This window comes from Gigantopelta aegis, chromosome 15 (genome assembly GCF_016097555.1).
Source record: "Gigantopelta aegis isolate Gae_Host chromosome 15, Gae_host_genome, whole genome shotgun sequence".
In the NCBI taxonomy this organism is placed as follows: domain Eukaryota; kingdom Metazoa; phylum Mollusca; class Gastropoda; order Neomphalida; family Peltospiridae; genus Gigantopelta; species Gigantopelta aegis.
This window is the reverse complement of record NC_054713.1, coordinates 41,549,842-41,564,293: the sequence shown is the minus strand read 5'-3', so window position 1 is coordinate 41,564,293 and position 14,452 is coordinate 41,549,842. Positions and strand designations below refer to the sequence as shown.

The window sequence follows — 14,452 nt, the reverse complement described above, 5'->3', positions numbered from 1 at the left end:
AAGAATTCGTTTGGTTTGATTGCGGTTTGCATGTTTGCTCTCCAAAGTAAGAACTTATCAAATCACACAATCGTAAAAAGATGTGTACGTAATAGAGTGTGTTTTAAAACTCTTTTTTTCAAATACATGTACATGTATTTCGTTCATGTTTTGCCATATGTGCATACATACTGACAGTCATAAAAAACACAACACCAACTCACGTGTCATTAAATAATTGAAAGTAGCAAGCAAATTCTATTCAGGCACTGCATTACGAATACGACACTATTCTGCAAAGAGATGACAAAGTCCAAGGGGTTGGTAACATCCTTTAATTTCATTAACCAGTACTTATTGTGCGTGGGGTACCAAACAGAATTTCTGATAATGTGGTACAAACTGTCAATATCGGGTATGGCCACCATGGACATCCAATATGGCAGCACAGCGACGTCTCATGGAGCAAACGACTCTCCTGATGAAGGCATGGAGGATCTGATGCCACACGCGAACCACATTTGCTTCAAATTGCTGAAGAGTGTAAGCAGGGGCTTGCAGCCGGAGTAATCGTCCCATTGCATCTCAGACATGTTGTATAAGAGCAAGGTCGGGTGACAGAGATGGCCATGGAAGAACATTGATGTGTTGCTGGTTCCTATATGCCATGGTGAGGCGTGTGAGGCCTGGCGTTATCATGTTGCAACGTCTGTAGATGAGGGTTAGCTGCCATGTGGGGCATGACGTGGGTTTGGAAGACATCGTCTCTGTAGGTTTGGGTGTTGCAACGTCCTCGGAAGATGTGAAGGTCTGTCCTACTTTGCATGCTGATTCCTCCCCAAATCATCACACTACCATCTCCTCAGCGATTCACCTCATGGACAGAACAGTTGGCGTCTCCGCCACACCCGCATTCGCCCATTGGCATAGCTGAGATGAAATCTGGATTCATATGTAAAGAGGATCAGTCCCCAATGGCGTTGTGTCCATCGATGATGTCAGGATGGGTCCAACGTAGGGTCTTCTTGGTTGCAGACCCTGCTCCCGTAGTTGGCGTCGTACGGTCTGTTGGCTGATGGGACTGGTCGGGCCATGGGTGGTAGTAGCTGACCTAGCTGCAGGTTGAAATCTGTTGCGCAGGTGAGACAGGTACATTTTTCCGATTTTGGTGGCGGGTAGTGACACGTCGTGGACCGGGGGGGGGGGGGGGGGTCACATGTAGTGCCAGTTTGTCCTAGACGGTGCTGCAGTCTCACAATCGTAGAATTTTGGCAATTGAATCTACGGGCCACTTCCCTCGCCGACAAGCCGGCTCTAAGACATCCTATGGCTCATTCCTTCTCAATGCCAGAAAGTCGCGGCATCGTGAATGTCGTTGTATTAACCTACGGTCGATCACAACATGTGAATCTGATAACTTAATTTCCCGGCTTTATAACCGTAGAACTGGTACTGTAAGGTGCCAGTGGCATGACTTGCACGTGTGTTGTGGACATTTTCATTAATTCTGCTCCCGAACAATAACATGCTTCAGCACGTGCTCAAAGTACGGTTTGACGTGACCTTCCATCCCGTTGCATTCATTGTACCCAATATTTCAGACCGCATCTCCACAAAAACAAAAACTGAGCCAAATAAATGAATGCTGCGTTTTCTATGACTGTCAGCATATGTCCAAACTATTTTAATATAGGTCTATCTACGAGTAAAATATAACATGTTGTATTGAGTTAATCAGACCTATGAAAAACATTGAGGGGAGTGATTAATTGCTTCCCTAACTTAGTTTATGGGCTTCCATTTAAGATATTACCAAATTGATACCATATCAATTCACGTCATAGGGGAGCTAAAATTTACTTTCCTTGACCTAGTCTCATGGGAGTCATAGGAAGTAACAGTGATGGCTCCCATTAAATGTTTGAATTTGAGGACTGACATTAACTGACAGTTAATAATAATCTTTTAATTAGTTTTGTTTTGTTTTGTTTCGCGACACCACTAGAGCACATTGATTTATTAATCATCGGCTATTGGATGTCAAACATTTGGTAATATTTGACGATTAGAAAAACTGATTACAGAAATATATTTTCCTAACATTAAGTTAAAGTTTATTTTGTTTAACGAAACCACTAGAGCACATTGATTTATTAATCATCGCTAGTGGATGTAAAACTTTGGTAATTTTAACATATAGTCTTAGAGAGGAAACCCGCTACATTTTTCCATTAGTATCAAGGGTCTTTTATATGCATCATCCCAGAGGTAGGATAGCACATACCACGGCCTTAGTTATACCAGTCGTGGTGCACTGGCTGGGTCGAGAAATAGCCAAATAATCTTTAAATGCGATACTTAATAAAATTGTCTTCCCAGTTTCAGAATCGAGTGGAAACTCCGGCACAAATTTCATCATGTCATTCGCTAACAACAAGTATTCCTCTAAGGCATATGACATCGATATATACCTGTCTGCTGCAGTCAACCATGACGTCGCGATCAACGTATCGGCGCCGAAGTTTCAAGACTTTGACATCAATTTCAGCTTCTCGCTAACGCCCGGAACGTCCAAACATCTCAACATCGACGACAAATTTCGCATGCCGGCTGGAACAGGCATTTCACCAAGAACGCTGGTCATCACGGCTTCTGATCTAATAGACGTCGTGGGTGTTAATCTATACGCATCCAACGGAGACGCATTTCTCGCAATACCCGATCGGTATTTAGGAAACGAGTACATGGCGGTGACGTATATACCTAGTAGCTCAACAGCTGCCTCGTTTCTGACTGTCAGCGCCGGAACCGGAAGTGACGTGACCCTGTTATCCATTACGTTTCCGCGGTGGACCGGAAACGAACAGGTTCCGATGAACGGGACTCTGTACGGGGCCGGAGAGGTGGCTCGGGTGTCGCTAATGTCGCTGGAGACCCTGCAGATTCAGACAAACTACGACTTGACAGGAACCTTCGTGAAATCCGACCACCCAGTGTCGGTCTACAGCGGGGTGAACCGAACAAGCGTCTACAGCACGACGTGCCTGTCGCAACTCTTGGATCAGATGCCACCGGTAGACCGGGCGGGGAAGAGTTACGTCACGGTTCCTTTTCCGAAGCGAGACATTGGCGATCTTTACCGAATAGTCGCTACGGATGACGACACGGTGCTGTCAGTACCGAACAGCGTCAGCGTAAACCTGACGAGAAGAGGAGACTTCCACGAGACTTACGTCTCGGCAAATACCTTTTACTACGTCACTGCCACGAAACCAGTGGTCGTGGCGCAAATTAGCGTGTCGAGGACGTCATCCAGTGATAAATACGGCGATCCGAGTCTCGTCATACTCACGCCTACAGAAGGCGCGTATGGCAACGCTTCGTTTTCCCGCGCTTCTTATCCAAACTCTTTCGTGACGATTGTGATGCTGAAACAGGACCAGGCTGGAATCAGGTTTGACCATGAACCTCTCCCAGCTAATCAGGAATGGTTTCTGGTGGAGGGGAACGCCAGCTACACGGCGACACAAGTGTTGGTTGGTTCCAGTGACACCCCCCGGACCATCTACCACAGCGGCGGAGCTAAATTTGTAGCATACTTCCACACAGGGACGACTTGCGAGGCACAGGCGATGTCTCTGGGTTTATCATTGCCTGTTATTAACGATGTAAGTGTATACCTAATACAAATATACAGAGAAGGAGAATATTTCGTTTTGTTTAACGACACTACTACAACATATTGATTAATTAAACATCGGTCATCATATCGAAACGTAGACAATTTTCACATACATAACCCGGATAGCATACTAGTATTTGATTAAACGTTACAGTTCGTAATGGTTCTTTGTGATTTTGTTTTGATTTTTTTTTTTTATTATTATTATTTGATTTTTTTTTGTCTCCGAGATGTATACTGATTGAGAATTAGAGGGGTACAATTGTGTAACTTTTGTATATTTTAAAGTATTCAAGATGACGTCCAAATTATCACATACATGATTCTGATAGCATATTTTGTTAAACTTTGCAATTGGGTACCCACCGTTGTTCTTTGTGATTTATTTTGCGTCACTGAAGGATACTGATTGAGAATTCGAGGGTTTCAGGTAGCAGACCACAGTTATTTGTGAACCTTCAGCTGAGATTTATGTATCCTAAATGTCCACCTATGGTTTAAAAATAAAGATACAGGTGTTTTTAGTCTCAAGAAAATATAAAAAGTGTCATAATGATAAAGAGAACTTATTTAAAATAGTTTGTAGTTAAATGTTTGTTTTACTTTCATCATAATGTCCAAACTGCATAATGTTGGGTGCATTTTTGACAATGTTCACACCCACACAAACCACTGCCAATTGGGAGTTGGCGGTTATCACACATATATTTATGGAAACTTTGCTCATCAAACCTTACAAAAACCCTCAGTTTAAAAAAGGTTTAGCTATTCACTTTTCACAAAATCATCTTGTTTGAAAATTACTCAAAACGACCACGCCCCACTTTTGTCACAAGGAAAACCCAGTGTATGAATACCAAGCATCATTACAGCTAAATCGTTTGCACTGCTGATATCACTAAGCTTAAGAATTTACTTCCTATTCTAAATAATTAGTCTTCAAACATGGATCTGTGCAAAACCAACAAGGGACAAGGGAGCTAACTATATAATACTGCTACCTCAACTGTGTAACTCTTGCAAATCTTTTAATATTCAAGATGGCGTCTAAGATAGCCGCAAAAACATAAACCTGGCAAAATCTCTGACACTATACAGTATATTAGAATTAGCCTTTAGATGTCGCGAAATTAGACTTAACTACCCTTGCTAAATATACTGAACAGAAAAACAAAACAAAAAAACAACAACAACACCAGATCCAAAATCATAACGAAATTTTGTTCAGTTGCTTTTGCAATTTTAAAATATTATATCAACTGTCTATCCGAAAAAAAAACACCATTAGAATTTTCGTTTTAGTGAATTTAAAGTAACAACATTTAAAAATAATTATGGGGTTGTTGTTGTTGTTTTTTTTGTAATTAATAATACTTTTTTAGAATTTTGACATAGGTAATACAATCAAACTTCGATAACTCGAACTTGAAGGGGACGACGAAATAATTCGAGTTTCAAGGAGTATTTAAAAATATTTATAATCGTCTTGTTTCTTTTGCTTATCAGTATATTTATGATATTTACAATAAATGATAGTTTCTGTTTTTATAGCCATGTAAAGTCTCTATCAGTGAACCTGGCGATGGTCTGGATAATGATTGTGACGGCCACGTTGACGAAGAGGCGTGTTGCTTGAACATAGACATTGCTGGTATGTGCTTCTTGTTATAATCGGAAACATTCGGAATCCACCCGTAACCTTACGAAACCCGATTATTATTATTATTTTCTTTTTTTATTATAAATATTTTTATATTTTAGTTTTCATCATCTATGTCTATGCTTGAATTAATATCTTGCCAAAAAAGACGTTATTTGACTGACATAATTTCCATCTGGTTATATGGAAATAAAGACCAAAAGGAAGGTTGACAGAAAGATATTACATTACATTACATTACATTACATTACATTACATTACATTACGTTATATTATATTATAATATATATTTTTAATATGCCTTGAGACTCAGTGACGTCATTTTGAGTATTATCTTTTTTTTCAGACAATGATGGCGATGGAAGATTTAATGAAGATTGTGTAGGAGTATCTGGTAAGTGTACACATGATAAATATCAGCAGAAACAGAATCAACACCACCAAAAACACAACCACTACGATTACCAGCATTAGCATCAGTAGCAGCATCAACAACACCAAAAACACAACCACTACGATTATCATCATTAACATCAACATCAGCATCAACACCATCAAAAACGCAATCACTACAACTATCATCATTAATATTAACACCAGCATCAACACCATCAAAAAAATAACCACTACGATTATCATCATTAACGTCAACATCAACATCAGCATCAATATTATCATCATTAACATCAACACCAAGATAGCTTCAAATGTATATGCATTAACATTTTTATGTAACTGTTTATTTTACATTATTGTGAATAATAGTTTTTTAAAATAATAATGTACATTTAATTGTGATTTCTGTTTTTCTTCAGGAAATGATTCGTCAAGACATGTGTGCTGTGACTCAAGTGGCAATGTATATGGTTGTAGACGTAAGTACTAGTAAATTGCATATGGATAATACTACAATTATTTACGCCAAATGGTTATACCAGTTTCATTATGTTATATTAATATCAGTAGGACTGTAGATATTTAATGAAGCTATGCCTGCCTGGGGGCAATATATAACGAAAAGGACAATCCGTTTTGTCCAACGTTTTCTCCCACGATATTTGTTTAAACAAACACACCCATTTTTTCATCATTCTCATTATTTTAATATAAAAAAAACTTTCCAATTTGTCCCATTATTTCAATCTGTTTCGACTCTCTCTCTGTCAGTTTCCTCCGACTCTGTGTTCTGAGCTGTCTACACCATCGCCGACCTGTTTCAACTTCCTCCATGGGTGCAGTCTCTGTGTACTAACCCAGAAGTCCTCGTCATCTACCGCTAATAAAACTGGTCTGACCCGCGGCACTAACTAACGATCGCCAGTAGTAGGGGATTATAGTAGGTGATTACAAGTGCCTCTTAACAATGCCAGATGTAACTACTAAATACTTTGAAGTGGTCAAACTATAAGCCCACAGCTAAAACTAATGGAAAATGGACTTGCCAGATTGTGAAGAAATGAGATGAAATTCAAAGGAGAGAAAGGAAAAGGGGCAGTGGGATAAAAACAAGTTTTAATAATAATAAAAAAGGACTACATTTCCATGTCCTGGAATTGCCACAAAAAATACCCCCAATGCTATCAAGTTACGAACTATATGGTTTCCCCAGTCAATGTAAGTCTAATAGTTACCATTTCGAAGCTGTCTGCAATAAAAATATTCACAGTTAAAGGGACATGCCTGAGTTTACTGTTAAGATGTTATCGACTAACAGAGACTTATTGACGCCAAGGCTGCCCCGAACCTTCGGTCCGTCTCTTCGTCGAACTGCGGTAGACTAGAAACACAGACCCAGACTCGTGGAGTGTCCGTACGTATAGTTGTACGCCAAGGCTGCCCCGAACCCTCGTCGAACTGCGGTGGAATAGAAACACTGGACACACACTGCTCAGAACCGCCAGCCATCATCTCCAACACACTGCTTCCATTGGAGTCCTTTAAAGGGACATTCCTGAGTTTGCTGATATTTTTAAGATGTTATCGACTAACAAAGACATTTTAACGATTGTAATTACATATCAAATATATTTTTCTCCATAAAATATTAGTGGCTGTATATTAAGCGTGTTTCTGGTCATTCTAGAATGTTTCTCATTTTTGTACGTACGAAATTATTTGAAAACAAAATCCAGTTTGGGCTTCTTAAAAAAAATTAAGACGACCAGAAGCACATTGTATATACAGACACCGATATTCTAAACAAGAAAATATATTTAATGTGTATTTTTAGACGTTAAAAGATTTTATTAGTCGGAAACATCTTACAATGGAACAAACTCAGGAATGTCCCTTTAAGCAGATAGTTCTCATTCCGTTTTTGTTACTTTTTTCCTCCCCGATTCCAGTATAATAGACCTTGTTGCAAGGCCCAACAGCCACTTACTTACACCGAGTACTGCAATATTCTTAACGAGGAATCCCCTAAAAATAATATCAAATCAGAGACGTATAATATTTTATTTTGATGAGACTGCTTTGACACCTAATATCCGATGTATGTTTCGTGCTGGGCTGTCGTTAAACACCCATTCATTCATTCGTTCATTCATTCATTCATTCATTCATTCATTCTGTTGAGACTGAGGGGATACTTTAATAAACTGCCTGTCTTTCTGTAAACCGAAACCTATTGCCTTGGAAGTGGCAGTCCTCTACAACCCAGCTCTTGATAAACGAATCATCGAAACAGTCATCACCTTGTTAAAACATCCTTTCACCGGGGCTTACGTGTTCATTGCCACAATTAGCCCATTGGTAATTGTTTTATATATAAAGTGGTTAATAAAATATTCCTAAAATTAACCACATTTCAATACTATTCATGGAAATCTAAAAGACAAAACCATCATCCGCGAACAAGACCATATCTCTGCACAGTGCCAATGGGTATTTGGCAAAATAGTGGTTGATTCCATGAATCTTTATCTAGTGCCTCGCCTATAGTAGGACAGCCTCCCCTGAGGAGATCCTTTACTGGACAATACATCATTTAACTGCCATGGAGGACTGCCACTCCTTACAAATCTTAAATTGGCTAAACCATATATATATATATATATATATATATATATATATATATTTATTTATTTATACGTGTGTGTGTGTGTGTGTGTGTGTGTGTATATATATATATATATATATATATATATATATATATATATATATATATATATATTAACCAAGACATGTATATATCTGTTTTATCCTGTTCCAGCTATCTCAGCGTCAGTGCTATTTGGAGAAATGAAAGTTGGGAGAAGGATTATCGCTACATCAGTGATCGAACATTGGATGTATACGGAGACAGCGTGTATAATGGCCTGTCTGCAACAAGATACCTGTTGGGGAACGAACTTCAACCCCACCCCATCGTTTACTGGGAGTGGCATCTCTAACTGTGAAATATTGGCGGGTACAAAAGAAAGTATTCAAGAAGACAGTTTGTGGAGTTTTAGAGGAGTTTCCAAAAGAATTGTATTGTATTCTTAAACATAAAGAGGATATTCAAGAAGATAGTTTGTGGAGTTTTAGAAGAGTTTCTAAGACAATTGTACTCTATTCTTAAACAAAAAAAGATATCCAAGAAAATAATTTGTGAAGTTTTAAAGGGGTTTCCAAGAGAATTGTACTGTATCCATAAACAAAAATGGGATAATCAAGAAAATAGTTTGTGGAGTTTTAGAAGTTTCCAAGAAAATTGTGCTTTTATATTAAACTTCTTCTTCTTCGTGTTAGAATGCCTAGATAAGGAACCCAGTAACTCCACAGTTTTTCCGAATAGTTTCTCATTCGTTGGATCATCTGAATGCCAGACTGTTTTCGTCTTGTCCTGGTAGTGGGGCAATGCTACAGGAAATGATCGACTGTCATGGGGACTGTAACACAATCATACTTTCCAGTGTCTCAAACAATTTTTAGAATATATGTGTTATTTTAATTAACTAAAACGACAAATACTTTATTTTGTTTAACGGTGACATTATAGCACATTGATACATTTTTCGTATGCCATGGATGGGTATCAGACTGGAACGGTAAAACCCTATGAATACCCCGAAAGGGGTTAACCTTCTTAACCGTGATACGTTATTTTTCAATATTCGTCAGTTACACATGCATTACAAACAATACAGAACAAAACAAAAACAAGACAGAAGAAGGTGTTATAGTAGGATATTTTACAATTTACATTTTTAATGGGTTTGTATGAGAGAAGAATCTGTTGTCACCGTCGCAACCCATAATTCGAGGAGGCCGAGGGCAGTTTTTCTCGTTTACAACCCCCCCCCCCCTCTCTCTCTCTCTCCCTCCCTACCCCCTCCCTCTTTCTCCCCCTCTATCTCTTTCTCTCTCCACCTGTTTCTCGCTGTCTCTTCCATTTCTCCGTCTCTCTTCTTCCTCCTCTCTGTCTCTGTCTGTCTCTGTCTGTCTCTCTCTCTCTCTCTCTCTCTCTCTCTCTCTCTCTCTCTCTCTCTCTCTCTCTCTCTCTCGCAAAAGTGTTTACATCTCTCCACATTGGTGATAAAATGTTTGATATGTTTGTATTGAATGTACATAATATTACATTTGATACATTTACATTTCCTTATTTTCCTATTGATCTGAAGTTAACAAAAAAATATATACATATACACGTATATATATTCTCCAGCATTACAAGAATTTATAATTTTTATTTGTAGTTTCGTAAAATTAATTGTATTCATTTATAATTATCTGTTTTAGATTATCATATTCACATTTTAAACTTTTGAACTTGATTATATTGATTTAATTTATAAAACAAAATTCATAAATATCATTAAATAATAATTATTAATACTATTATAACATTAATTTATAATTGTCTTTTCTAGATTTTCGTAAATATTAAATAATCAATACACATAATATTTATTTATAATTGTCTAATTTAATATCCTTATATTAATTTATAATTAACTTTTTTCGATTTTAATAAATATTGTAATGTTAATTTATAATTGTCATTCTTTAGATTTTTAACAATCTCATTTTAATAATGCATAATGGGCAATGAATCACAATATATTAATTTATTATTTTCATTTCTCGATTTGCATACATCTCATTACAATAATTTATAATTGCATCTTTTTTTAAGATTTTACAAATTTCATTACAATATTTAACATTATGATAATTTATAATAATTATCATTTCTAGATTTTCATAAATGTCAGTATTAACATTTATTGGTATTTTTAGATTAAAAACTAAACTCTTGTTTTTTAAATTAAAATTGCAGTTTCTAGATTTTCATATAACTTATTGTAAAATATTATATTTTCATTTCATTATAACTTATAATTTTTCTCAATTTTTATAAATTCATAATTCATTGTTATAATTTCCATTTCTGTAAGCCTGATAAATGTTTTCAACTAAGGCATAACTCATTACAATGAAAAATATTCTGAGTTTGGGACGCCTCGTTTGTTTATTTTTATAAAGTGCAATTCATTGTTGAATTACAAAGTGAAGAAATGCATGCTTATGACAAAGATGACAAGGTATATTCCGTATTGCAATTCATTGTTGAATAAAAAGTAAAGAAATGCTTGTTTGTGACAAAGATGTTAATATATATTCCGTATTGCAATTCATTGTTGAATTACAAGGTAAAGACGTGATTGTTTAAGGACACAGATGTTAATGTATATTCCGTAATTCAATTCATCGTTGAATCATGAGTAAAGAAATGCATGCTTATGACAAGATGATAATGTATATGCCGAAATGCAATGTATTGTTGAATAGAATATAATGGAATAGATGTTTAATGACACCCCAGCACGAAAAATATTCATTGCTTAATGACAAGGTAAAAAAAATGCTTACTAAAGGACACAGACATTAATATATATTCCGTCTTGGTGGTCTCAAAGAAACGGAATGTTTTTTTAATGGCATCTCAGCTGCTTTTAAACTGTGTCTATATGATGTGTAACACGCGGTTATTTAGCACAGGGTGTAGAAATGAGAGACAAAACTCTGCATGCGTTACTCTTACAAAGACTGTCACGACTGGTATATCAAATGCCATGATATGTGCTGTCCTGTCTACCAATGGAAAAAATGTAGCGGGTTTCCTCTTTAAGACTATACGTCAAAAATTACCAAATGTTTGACATCCAATAGCTGATGATTAATAAATGAATGTGTCGTTAAACAAACAAAAACTTCTTACAAAATCAACAACAAAGGTTAAAGGGACATTCCTGAGTTTGCTTCACTTTTTAAGATGTTATCGACTAACAAAGACTTTTTAACAATTGTAATTACATATCAAATATATTTTTCTGTATAAAATATTAGTGGCTGTATATCAAACGTGTTTCTGATCGTTCTAATATTTGTACTAGGTTAAATTTGTTTTCGTACGTACGACATTATTTGAAGACAAAATCCAGTTTGGGCTTCTTACAAATATTAAGATGAGCAGAAACACATTGCATATACAGACACTGATATTTTAAACGAGAAAATAGATTTAATATGTAAGTTTAATCGTAGATGTATTTTATTAGTCGGAAACATGTTACAATGCAGCAAACTCAGGAATGTTCCTTTAAGAGAAACATCTTACAGTGCAGCAAACTCAGGAATGTCCCTTTAAGAGAAACATCTTACAGTGCAGCAAACTCAGGAATGTCCCTTTAAGAGAAACATCTTACAGTGCAGAAAACTGAGGAATGTTCCTTTAAGAGAAACATCTTACAGTGCAGCAAACTGAGGAATGTCCCTTTAAGAGAAACATCTTACAATGCAGCAAACTGAGGAATGTTCCTTTAAGAGAAACATCTTACAGTGCAGCAAACTCAGGAATGTCCCTTTAAGAGAAACATCTTACAGTGCAGCAAACTCAGGAATGTCCCTTTAAGAGAAACATCTTACAGTGCAGCAAACTGAGGAATGTCCCTTTAAGAGAAACATCTTACAGTGCAGCAAACTGAGGAATGTCCCTTTAAGAGAAACATCTTACAGTGCAGCAAACTGAGGAATGTCCCTTTAAGAGAAACATCTTACAATGCAGCAAACTGAGGAATGTCCCTTTAAGAGAAACATCTTACAGCGCAGCAAACTGAGGAATGTCCCTTTAAGAGAAACATCTTACAATGCAGCAAACTGAGGAATGTTCCTTTAATGTTTGATTGGTTAACGACCTACTAGAGCACATTGATTATTTTCTTCAACCCATATTGGATGTCAAACACTTGATAATTCTGACAAATAGTCTTCAGAGAAAACCCGCTATATTTTTCATTAGCAACAAGGGATTTTTTATGTGCATTTTCCAACAGGCACTAACCAGTGCACCACGACTGGTACATCAAAGGCCGTGGTATGTGCTATCATATCTGTGGGATAGTGCATATAAAAGATCCCGTGCTACCGATGGAAAAATGTTATGGGTTTTCTCTCTAAGCCAAAATGACCAAATGGTTGAATTGCAATAGGCGATGATTAATAAATCAATGTGATCTATAGTTGTTATTAAACAAAACAAATTTAACTTTTCCCTAATAACAGAAGAGCACATACCGCGGTATTTGATATACCACCCACGGTTCCTTGGTTGGAACAGGAAACAACGCAATGGTTATGCTGATGGGATTCGACCCTAAGACCCAAGCACCAAAAGCAAGCGCTCTACCGACTGAGCTACATCCCGCTCCGTACCAAGAAACAGGTCTGGATCTTTTTCATACAATTGTCTTTGGTCTGTTTGTCGTGAGTCACTGGCTGGGATGAAGGAAGGAAGGAAGGAAATATTATATTTAACAACGCACTCAAGACATGGCGTCGGACATATGGTTAAGGACCACACAGATATTGAGAGAGGCAACCCGCTGTCGCCACTTCATGGACTATTCTTTTTGATTACCAGCAAGGGATCTTTTATATGCACAATCACACAGACAGGACAGTACATACTACGGTCTTTGTTACACCAGTCGTGGAGTATTGGCTGGAACGAGAAATAGCCCACCGTATAAATTCATCGCATATGAGGCGAGCGAGGAGATGCTACTTTTCGATCAACTAAGTCAAATCAGCCAATTAGCTCCATTTTCATTTTCGTTGAACCGTTCTAAATTATGGGTCAGTAGTACCTTCAAGAAAGTATGCAACATTTTCTATTTGACTTTCCTACGGGACATTTGCAAATTCAATACCACCAAAACCAACCTTCGCCCGCTACCAACCCTGGGCTTGTGCTCTCTTGCACTTGCCAAGCGCGGGCGGTTTGTTTTACGACACCACTAGAGCACATTAATTATTTAAGCATCGGCTATTGGATTTCAAACATTTGGTAATTCTGACAGCAAGGGATCTTTTATATGCACTTTCCCACATACAGGAAAGCACATACCACGCCTTTTGTTCAGTTGTGGTGCACTGGTTGGAACAAGAACGAATCCATATAACGTTACTAGTATGACACATTTGTGATTTGTGCAAACTTGAAGCGCAGTCGGGAACTTTGGTTCCCACGCCATCTAAAGCAGATGGAACTATTTTGTTTACAACCAACACACTCACATTTATCACCAATCACAAGACTTGCATTGTTCACTTCTCTATGAAAAGTTGGGTGCACCTCGAACTGTGACCCAGCTGGAAGTTATTTGATTTAGTATTACCTTAATCAACGGTGACTGTGAAGTTCTGACTGTTATGACTGAACTGAACTGACGAAAAGTCACCTATTGGATCTACTAACAGACACCACTAGAGCACATTAGGCTGGTGTGGACAGTCAGCATATAATCATGAAGGACTGCCTACTGAGGTAATCGATATAATCGATCCCGCCACCCATTTGCAATGCCAACTGACGTTCCTTCATTTTCCACACACTTATCTGGACAAACTGAAGCATACAGGCGTGTCCATATTATTATTTGAAATCACAAAGGTCATCGATATAATCGATCCTTCCACCCATTTGCACTTACCACTGATGTACCTCCAATTGTCCACACACTTAACTGGACAAAATAAAGCATACAAGCATGTGAGATATCGACGGTAGACACCATCAAGTAGTTGAAAACACAAATATTCCATAGAAGTTAATTACATTTTACTTGTTGGTCAATCACATA

At 37.4% G+C, this 14,452-nt stretch overlaps 1 protein-coding gene across 1 annotated transcript; it reads left to right on the top strand.

The window, feature by feature from the left end:
- Nucleotides 1-803: 803 nt before the first annotated feature.
- Nucleotides 804-5,795, top strand: LOC121389834. The gene is made up of 4 exons (XM_041521482.1): nt 804-993; nt 2,359-3,647; nt 5,213-5,312; nt 5,668-5,795. The coding sequence occupies exons 1-4, from the start codon at nt 804-806 to the stop codon at nt 5,793-5,795; spliced, it is 1,707 nt and encodes a 568-aa protein (XP_041377416.1).
- The last annotated feature ends 8,657 nt before the right edge of the window (nt 5,796-14,452 follow it).